Raw genomic sequence first — 9,822 nt, forward strand, 5'->3', positions numbered from 1 at the left:
TTACAGGCGTGAGCCACCACGCCAGGCCCTTTAGAATTTTATATGGCTGTTCTGTTTATTATTTATTCTATGATCTCTCCCAACTGTCCCGTGAAGGATGAGGAAATCGCACCCTTGTGCTTCCTCTCTCCTCCCATCCGTCTTTGGTTTTCTTATGAGTCTTATTTCTTCTGGTTTTCCTTTTAAATAATATGTTCCCAGCCCTGTTACTTGATCTTTCAACTGTATTTTCTGAACTTCCTTCCATGGGAAAACCTATGTACTTTACTTCCATCCTCTCTCTCCTCCCCTTCCCAATGTTTGGAAACACTGTTGTTATTTTTCTATTTCCTGGAGGTCAGGAGGGTGGGACTAAAAGTTCCAACCCTGCAATCACATGGTAGGTTGAAAGGGGTTCATTATGAATAACAAAAGATGCTCCTCACTCCTATCACTTGGAAAGGTTTCAGGAGCTCTATGCCAGGACCTGGGGATGGAAACCAAATCTGTATGTCTTATCGTGTCACAATGTTACAGAAACTTCAGCAAAAGCAGACTGGGCCAGAGCCGCTGGGGCCCAGGCAATGTGAAAGAGCCCACTACTGAAGCGGCTACTTTGTCTCTGGTATATACCCTGGGGCTCATTGTCTTGCCGGGAAAACAGGACAGGACACACATGAGGAGTTTAAGAGCAGAGGTTTAATAGGTAGACGAGAAAGACAAACAGCTTCTTCTATGCAGGAAGGGATCTCCAAGTAGAAAGGACAGTTGGTGGAGAATGCATGAGTTTCAAGGTACAGTTTGAGGAGGCGGTGACTGATTGACACAGGGCTCACAGACTGGTTCGATCAGAGGTTTCAGGCCTGCGTTGGGGGTCCCGGGACACGTCCTCTGCAGACAAGGGGGCACTGCTGCAGTCCTAATATTTTGTCATACAGAAATGCTTCACTGGAAAAAGTCTGTCTTACACTGTCTTTTGCTTACCGCTGTGTCTTATTTGCTTTCTTGTGCCCCACGTTCACGAACACATTTCCCCTAACTTTCTGTGAATACTTTCACAGATTCATTTTGTAAGGTGGGGACCTCAGCCCATGGGTCATTTCTTCTTGTAAATGGAGGGGGAAAATCCCCTCTCCTTGCCGCCACTGCACGGCCACCCTGACCTGCACTGTGTCGTTCTCTTCTTCCTGGTCACAGTGGCGGCACTGCTCAGTGCCCTGGCCCCTGCCCCATCCCTCTCTGCTCAAGGACTCTGCTCCTTTGTCACGTCTTCCGTCCCGCACATGGACCCTTCTCCCTTGTGCCCGCATCACTGCATCTCCCGCACCGACATGCTGTTCACCGTCTCACTTTGGAAGCTCTCCCTTGCTCCCAGTTCTCCCGTGACCACCACGGGCTTTCCTGCCCTTTTACATCAAGGCTTCGCCCAGAGCTCGCATAAGCCTCCTCCCCTTCCTTACCTCCCACCAGCGTCCTGCTGCTGAATGGACCAATCACAATTTCCTTCCCAGTGTGGAAAAACATGAAACGGATCGTTAAAATGTTACCTTAACATTTCGGTGCCAGCAGCTGCATTTTTATGCTAGAAAGAGGTCAAAGAGAGGCTCCAATTCAGCACAAAAGCGGACAGTGAGTGATAAAGTTTAATTAACCCGTTCTGGGAGGTCACCTTCATGGACTAGCATCCCTTCTGCGAGCTGAAGGACTGAACAAGCAGAAGTAAAGGCCAAACCCATCCCTCCATGCTCCCCACTGTGCAGATGGACTCACTGAGGCTCCGGCGTACATTGCTTACTCAGCACTGGATCTATTTCGGGCCAAAGTGTCAGCAGGACTGATACCCACAGGGCATCCGAGTCCACATCAAAACCAGGCTTCCTCTGTGGCATCTCTTAAACCAAGTTCCTGCCTGCTGACAGTGGGTTTCCAATCGTGGGCTGCCATGGCGGTGCCAGAGGCCTGGCTGGGCACACATCCGGTGGGTGTGGAGTGGAGGAGATTGGGGAGCGGCCTCTAGAAGATCAGCACGAGGGGCACAGAGGGGAAAGAGAACCCACGGCTTGCAGCCAGCAAGGGAAACGGGCTCAGCACACAGACGGGGCCCCTAGTAAAGCCCATCCAGGCCAGCTGCCCTAAGTGCAGATTGGAGTGGGACAGAACGGGGCTGACAACTGAGGAAAATGAGGGAAGCTGAGTGTGCAGGACCCCGCTGCCTCCTGCCTGCAAAGAGGCCATGCTGAGTGTGCAAATGGTGAGCAGGTACATGAAGATCCTCACTGAGGGGCCCAGGGAGATACCAGGCCAGAGGACGCAGGGCCAGCAGGGCCTGGGAGAAGACCAAAGGAGACAGTCAGTGAACTACGGCGGAGCCTGGCACCCCAAGCTGCTGGGGTCAAAGGCAAGGCCAGTGCCAGCCCCTCCAATGGACCAGGCCCTGCCTGGCTTGCTCCAGCTGCTGCCCATCTGAGAGGAGCCCTCTGTGGGTCAGTGCTGGGTCCTCCGAGGCCACCATCACATGGCCATGCTTAAATCTAGGTGGCCTCCGAGGCCACCTCAGTGCCATGCTTAAATCTAGGGATCTGAGATCACTAAATGTGAGCCGGAACACTGCTATTTCCTGGCTCTACGGTCTTGAGGGAATCATTCTCAACCCCAGAGTCTCAGCCTTCTCATCTGTGAAATGGGACATTAACATGTACACCTCACAGAATTCTCACAAGGATTAAACGATGAGTCGTATTCGATAAGATCCCATGCTTTAGGAACTTATGATGAGGGCCCACCCATGGTGGCCAATCACATCCAAGGGGCTGGGGGAGCAGAGGTGACAGGCGGCTATGTAAGAAAAACTCAGGAAACAGCAGGGAGGAGGAGACCACGCCGTCTTTCGAAAGAGGAGAGGTCTCGCTTTTGTCTGATCCCTGCACTGAGAGGCACAGGGACCCAACATACCAGCCGCTCCCAACGTCAGTGATTCCTCTCTGGTTCATATGTTAGGACCAGCTGCTCGATGGAGTCGATCTGCAGGAAAGGAGCAGCCATCAGAACCCGTGGGAGATGCTGTTCCAGCCGGCCTTGACAGCCGCCCATGCAGGTTGGCAGCAGCGAGAGGCAGGTGGGAACTCTGGCTTGCGGATGTCTCTAGCTCAGGGAAGGCAACCCTCCCTCCCTCACCCACCCTACCCTCGTCCCACATGGGAACTCGTGCACCGACGCACCCTCACACACTCAAGCCTGCTGGAAGGAAGAGGAGAGACAAGAACCCTGAGGGGGCCGGGGTGCAGAAGAGGGAGGGCCATGGCAGTCACCAGGGCACCACCTGTCGCTCTCCCCCTGGAACCACCACACACTTGCCTGGCCGTGGTTCACTATTTCCCAGAAACTGGAATCCGATGCTCGGTACTTGTTCCCGGGGTAGAGCTGCCACACGGGGGGCAGCCGGGAGAAGGGCATCTGGCTGGGGGACAGCGGATCCTGGCGGTGCACTGCCATCTGCCACAAGTGCACTGTGATGCTGGGTTCATACTGAAGGGACCAGAGAAGAGGCCACAGATCAGGGATAGGGTTCCCTGCCAACGAGGCTGCACACAAACATGGCAGGCCTAGATGCCCCAGCCCGGCCAGGGGGCTGCCAGGGTCAGAGGTCAATGTTTTCAGAATTCCAGACCCAGAGCCTTGGCACTGGTGCCTGTGGCTTCATCTAGGATGGCTGGGGCTCTTCTGGCCCCCTCTGACCTGCACCCCGCCTCACCTCACTCCAACCCCCAAATTTAGCCACTGTTGCCAACCTGTCAACAACCTTAGGTTAAAGCTGAGCATTCTCCTGGGGCTCCATCTCCACCACTGCGTAATTTTTTAAATCTCCTTTTTAAAAACAAGATATCCATGGACTCCCGAATCCGAGGGTGATAATTTCCCCCCCAAAATATACTGCAGCTCTGATCATGACCTTCACATACTTATAGTAAATATACAAAATAAGGCCAGGTGCAGTGGCTTATGCCTGTAATCCCAACACTTTGGGAGACCGAGGCAGGAGGGCTGCTTGAAGCCAGGAGTTCAAGAACAGCCCCAGCAACAGAATGAAACTGTCTCTACAAAAAAATAAAAAATTAGCTGAGCATGGTGACATGTGCCTATAGTCCCAGCTTCCGGGAAGCTAAGGTGGGATGATCTCTTGAACCTGGAAGGTAGAGCTGTTGTGAACTATGATCACAACACTGCGCTTCAGCCTGGAAGACAGAGCGAGACCTTGTCTCAAAATAAATTAATAGTACGCCAGGTGCGATGGCTCACGTCTGGAATCCCAGTACTTTGGGAGGCCAAGGCGGGAGGATCACAATGTCAAGAGATTGAGACCATCCTGGCCAACATGGTAAAACCCCATCTCTACTAAAAATACAAAAATTAGCTGGGCGTGGTGGTGCGCGCCTGTAGTCCCAGCTACTTGGGAGGCTGAGGCAGGAGAATCGCTTGAACCCAGGAGGCAGAGGTTGCAGTAAGGGAAGATCGCACCACTGCACTCCAGCCTGGGTGACAGGGACTCCATCTAAAAAAAAATAGATAATTAAAAATAACAAAATTAGGCCGATACTGGAAGTTAGAAAGGTGAAAGGAAAAGGAAAACCAAAGCTTCCTACGTTACGCAACAAAATGGAAAGTCTTTTATACAATTTTCTAAGTATTTGTCTTCAGTGATAAAACATCTTTTTGAATTAAGAATATTAGCGCTTTATCAATCAGACATGTTGTGAATAATTTTTCTCAGTTTGCTGCCCTTTTTTATAGACTGCTTTTGCAAAGAAAAATATTTTAAATTATACGGCAAAATTTCTCCGTCTCTTTGGATTCTGACTTTAGATCAGAGATCAGAAAACTAAGTCTAGCTTGCCATCTGCTTTTGCAAATAAACCTTTATTGTGACTATACTAAGGCCCTTCCCTCAGCCCTTTACCATTGCCTTTAGCTGCTTTTGTACTGCAATAGCAGAGCTGAGTAGTTGCAAGAGGATAGCTCTCAAAGTGGAAAGTGTGACCGTCAGACCCTTCACAGAAAAAGTCGGCTGATCTTTGCATTAGAGGTGCCCAGGAAGCATAATTTTCCACCCTGAGATGTTTATCTACTTTTAAGAAAGAGGGAAAAAAATACTATGTAGCTCCCTTAATCCCACCCATGGCTAAGTTATTTGAAGAATCCATTCTATTTCCACTGAATCTTTTTTTTTTTTTTTTTAGACAGAGTCTCACCCTGTTGCCCAGGCTGGAGTGCAGTGGTGCGATGGCAGCTCACTGCAGCCTCTGCCTCCCAGGTCCTCAGCCCCCTGAATAACTGGGATTACAGGCATGTGCCACCATGCCCAGCTAACTTTTGTATTTTTTAAGTACAGGGTTTCACCATGTTGGTCAGGCTGATCTCGAACCCCTAACCTCATGATCTGCCTGCCTCAGCCTCCCAAAGTGCTGGGATGACAGGCATGAGCCACCGAACTCAGTCGAATCATTGAAAAAAAAAATTTTTTTAAGAGTACAGTTCAGTGGCAGTAAGTGCATTCACATGTGCAAGCATCAGCACTATCCAACTCCAGAACTTTTTACCCTGCCAAACTGAGACTCCATACCTGTCATTAACATTAACTCCCCATCCCTCACTCCCTCCAGCCCCTGGCAGCCACCATTCTGCTTTATCTATGAACTAGACCACTCTGAGTACTTCATACAAGAGAATCTGTCCTGTGACTGGCACGTTTCATTTAGTATAATGTCTCCATGTTCCATCCATGTGTCGGGCTTTCCTTTTTAAGTATGAATACTTGACGGTTTGTGTTTTGTTTACCCATTCATCTATCAATGGACACTTAGCTGCCTCCACCTGTTGGCTAGCATGAACGTTACGGCTGTGAACGTGGGTGTATGAATACATGTTTAAGGTCCTGCTTCAAATTCTTTTGTGTATATGCCCAGAAGTGGTATTGCTGGATTGTGCAATAATTCATTTTTTTTTAGGAAGCCTCATGCTGACTTCCGTAGTGGCTGTACCGTTTTACATTTCCCTCCATTACCTCTTTTTCAGGCTTTTTAAAAACTTAAAATATTTGCTCCAGAATTTTTGCATCCTTTATTTAGTGTAGGTACAGAAAAGCCTTTCCATGTTCTGTAAGGATATTTTTTGAAACAACCTATTTGAAGACTTCTTAGGAAATGTGTTATATTGTTTCAAATGTCAGTGAATTGGCTGGGTGCGGTGGCTCACTCCTGTAATCCTAGCACTTTGGGAGGCCGAGGCGGGCAGATCATTTGAGGTCAGGAATTCGAAATCAGCCTGGCCGACATGATTATTCCTTGTTTCTACTAAAAACAAAAAAATTAGCTGAGTGTGGTGGTGCACACCTGTAATCCCAGCTACCCAGGAGGCTGAGGGATGAGAATTGCTTGAGCCTGGAAGGCGGAGGTTGCAGTGAGCAGAGATCACGCCACTGCACTTTTGCCCGGGCAATGAAGCAAGACTTCGTCTCAAACAAACGAACAAATCAACAACAACAACAAAGGCAGTAAATTGTTTATGATGACCTAAATGTTATTTTAAATATCCGTATAAGCTTTTACTATAGTACACTAAGGCACAATCAGCTCCTCATTTCCGTGGGTACTGCACCCATGAATCCAACCAACCTCAGATTAAAAATACTTTGGGGGAGAAAAGAAATTCCACCAACTTCAAGAGGCAGAACTTGAAGTGATGTGTAGGCATTGCATTAGGTGTTATTAGTAATCTAATTTGAAATATAGGAGAGGATGTGCTGAGGTTACACGTAATTACCACCCGGGCCATTTTCCATCAGGGACTCGAGCATCCACAGATGTTCCTGGAATCAATCTCCCTCACACACCGGAGATAAACACTGTATTTAGTTTATCCCCCAAAGACCAGCTGTGATCTAAAACCCTCATCTTCAGCTGTTTCCTGAGTCATTTTCATTATCACCTGGAGAGCTTTTTTAAAGTAAAGAATCCAGGACTTCACCCAAGTCTCCCGAATTAATTTCCAGAGGCGATTCCAGGATCTGTTATCTGTCAAAGGCTTCCCCAGGCCATGAGCCACGTCTGTCACTGGCTTGCCACAGACATACTCTCATTTTGCAGATTAGGAATCTGAAACCAATGTCGCATTCATCCTACTGGCCCACCTGCTGCCTCCAATTTGCAATGCTTTTGCATATACTACCCCTGCCTCCTTTCCGGACCTGGAGAACTCCTACTCATCCCACAAACCCCAACTCAAGTGCTGCCCCATTTGTGAATCTTCGCAGCATGCACTGAGAATGGCACTAAGCCCTGAGCTACCTTAGCCTCAGCTTCACCCCGCAGAACCACATTATTTCACCTGGATAAGCTTGTGCCTGTGGTCCCTTTATTGCGTGGGGGCAGGGGGGGGGAGAGGCGGGTTCCTGGGGCCAGGACTGGGTATGGACATTGCTGTGCTCCTAGACCTGCACAGAAGTGAGTTTTCCAGCGTGGGTGATAATGGTCCTCTCTGATCCCTGCACTGGCAGGGTCAGTGCGCAGCCCTCCCACAGCCTCCCTTCAGGACCAGGACTCACTGTGCTGCTCTGGGAGGCGCTGCCCTGGGAGCTTGAGAGCCTGGCCCATTCTCTTTGCGATGGACTGAACTTCACGACTACGGTCACCCAGTTCCTCCCCGACTCGTCCTCATAGATGCCAGGCCTTTGGATCCACAGACGGGCGGGGGGCTCCCCTGGATGCAGACAAGCTTCGGCCATAGCAAGTCCGCACCCGGGGCTGGCCTCAAGGCGCACATGTGGACCTTTTCCAGGTGCGCAACCTCCTTAAGAGGAGCAGCTCCGGCGTGGGTGGGGCCGGTTGTGGGCAGGGCCGGCAGTGGGGGCAGGATCAGTGCGGGGAGGAGAGGGGAGGAGGGAGGAGGAGGAGGAGGAGGAGGAGGAGGAGGGGGAGGAGGGGGAGGAGGGGGAAAACAAGCAACCCGCAGCAGGGGCTAGGCAGGGGCGAGGTCAAAGAACTGGGTCTCCTGGAGGGGCAGAGCCTGGACTGTGAGCTGCTGGGGGCAAAATGTGGCTCGCAGGGATAGAGCTGCCCAGGCTTCACTCCAGGCTTCTGCAAGGAATTTGGCTTCTAAGATCGATTCCACCTCCTTTCCACTGGTCCTAGTTCCTCGGCAGCCTCCTCTCTGAGCACCCCTGCCCAATTTTCTAGCAGGTAATTCCCCTCCTTTGCTCCTGGCAATCCCCCTGCCAACCGCCCTGCCCCAGATCCTGAGCTGGCATGCACGACCCTGGTCTCTCCCACCCCTGTGGTCATTCCTTTAACAAGACTCGGTGTCAGGGACTCTTCTTTGAGCTAAAGCTTAGAGGCGGTCCAGCGCTGTAAACTCCGTGGATTCTTGCCCCTGGAGATATCTGGTGAAGGCGCATCCTGCACAAATCAAGCTCCTTCTCCTTACAAAATAAGCCAGTGCATTATCAGCATCTGAGATCAGGATCAGATAAAGCCGACAAAAACAAGGCTATGGGAGGGCACGAGGCCACCTTGCCAGCCCATCCTTGGCCGTGAGGCCCAGAGTGCTCACTTGGCCTGGTTGCCTTATTGGTTCCACTTTGTCAAGAGGCCACAGAAGCTCAAGAACATAGCAAGAAGCAGGTCCCTTCTATAAGCACCCTGGGCTGCTTCTAAATGCACCATGAATAGGAGCCTTTTCCTTTTGAAAACCACAAGCATGATTCTTGTAGTTCAAGTGAAAATTAGTGTTGAGATGATGGCATTCCCCTGGGGAGATGTGAAAATGAGCTCTGGGCAGTCCTGATCCAGCGTAAGTGGCAGGTAGGATAACCACTTTTGAAGAACTCACTGGGCAGCTTCTGTGGAAGTCTGAGCCTTGTTTTCGTAACAATTCCACCTCCTTCCCCAGTGCTTTCCAAGGAACCAACACTTGGGGTGGGAATGCAGTGGGCCAGGAAGACAAGGGACATCCCACTCTCATATAATGTGATCCATACATGGAATCACATACGTGTATCACCTTTGCCATATTCTGTTGGTGAGAGGTAGGTCCTACTCTTACTCAAGGTTATGAATACCAGGAAGCAGGGATCATGGAGAACCCTGGTCTCCTGGGCCCCCTGAAGCCTGTTTGCTATAAGTACCTACCCTGTGGGACTCCACTGAGGATCAGATGAGGCTGTGAGTAAAGTGTTAAACCCTGACACATAGCGAATACTTGAAATACGCTGGTCAAGTCGTGTTCTCAGACTTGTTCCCTCTCCCAGGCAGACTCCATCAGTCCTACCCTTGCAACTACTGTTTCTTTCACTTCCTATTGCAAATATATACATATTGGTATTCTCAGCCTCGCTCCCTAATGGGCACGGGTGTGGCTGTCAGTGGGCTGGTGGTAAAGATTGCTTAATATGTGGGGAGCCCCTATGCCATGTCAGGCATTTTTCATAGGGTATCTCATTGACACCTCCCAACAACTCCATAAACTGTCACCCCCATTTCATGGAGGAAGTATCAGAGGCTTGAGTGGCTTAGTAACCTGAACGAAGTGGGTAGCAGAGGGATTCGGACCCCGCTGTTCCTGGCTCTAATTTGGCTTATTTCATGAAAGAGGCGGAACCTGAGTAGGGAGATCCGTAGTGGCCACTGTGGAAATGGTGGTAGGGTCTGAGGGCGGAGACTGAGCACACCTCCCCATGAGTGGGTGGTCAGAAGGTAAGCAGAGGTCTCCAGAGGCAGAAAGTACTAACTACCAGTCTCACCTATCACCCTCTTTGGCCAGGTCTCCCACCCCTCATCCCTTGGACCTGCATTG

At 50.4% G+C, this 9,822-nt stretch overlaps 1 protein-coding gene and 1 long non-coding RNA gene across 2 annotated transcripts; both read right to left on the minus strand.

The window, feature by feature from the left end:
* Positions 1 to 1,603: 1,603 nt before the first annotated feature.
* On the minus strand, positions 1,604 to 3,003 carry LOC116557682. The gene is made up of 2 exons (XR_004271649.1): positions 2,932 to 3,003; positions 1,604 to 2,305 (listed from the first exon to the last, which is right to left on the minus strand). It is a non-coding gene; the product is annotated as an uncharacterized LOC116557682 (long non-coding RNA).
* Positions 3,004 to 3,207: 204 nt separating this feature from the next.
* Positions 3,208 to 7,756, minus strand: TCL1B (T cell leukemia/lymphoma 1B). The gene is made up of 2 exons (XM_032287944.1): positions 7,577 to 7,756; positions 3,208 to 3,504 (listed from the first exon to the last, which is right to left on the minus strand). Exons 1-2 carry the CDS (start codon positions 7,754 to 7,756, stop codon positions 3,208 to 3,210), a joined length of 477 nt encoding a protein of 158 aa, XP_032143835.1.
* Positions 7,757 to 9,822: the final 2,066 nt, after the last annotated feature.

The sequence above is a fragment of the Sapajus apella genome, unplaced genomic scaffold (genome assembly GCF_009761245.1).
Source record: "Sapajus apella isolate SASKATOON/1434 unplaced genomic scaffold, GSC_monkey_1.0 scaffold20, whole genome shotgun sequence".
In the NCBI taxonomy this organism is placed as follows: Eukaryota; Metazoa; Chordata; class Mammalia; order Primates; family Cebidae; genus Sapajus; species Sapajus apella.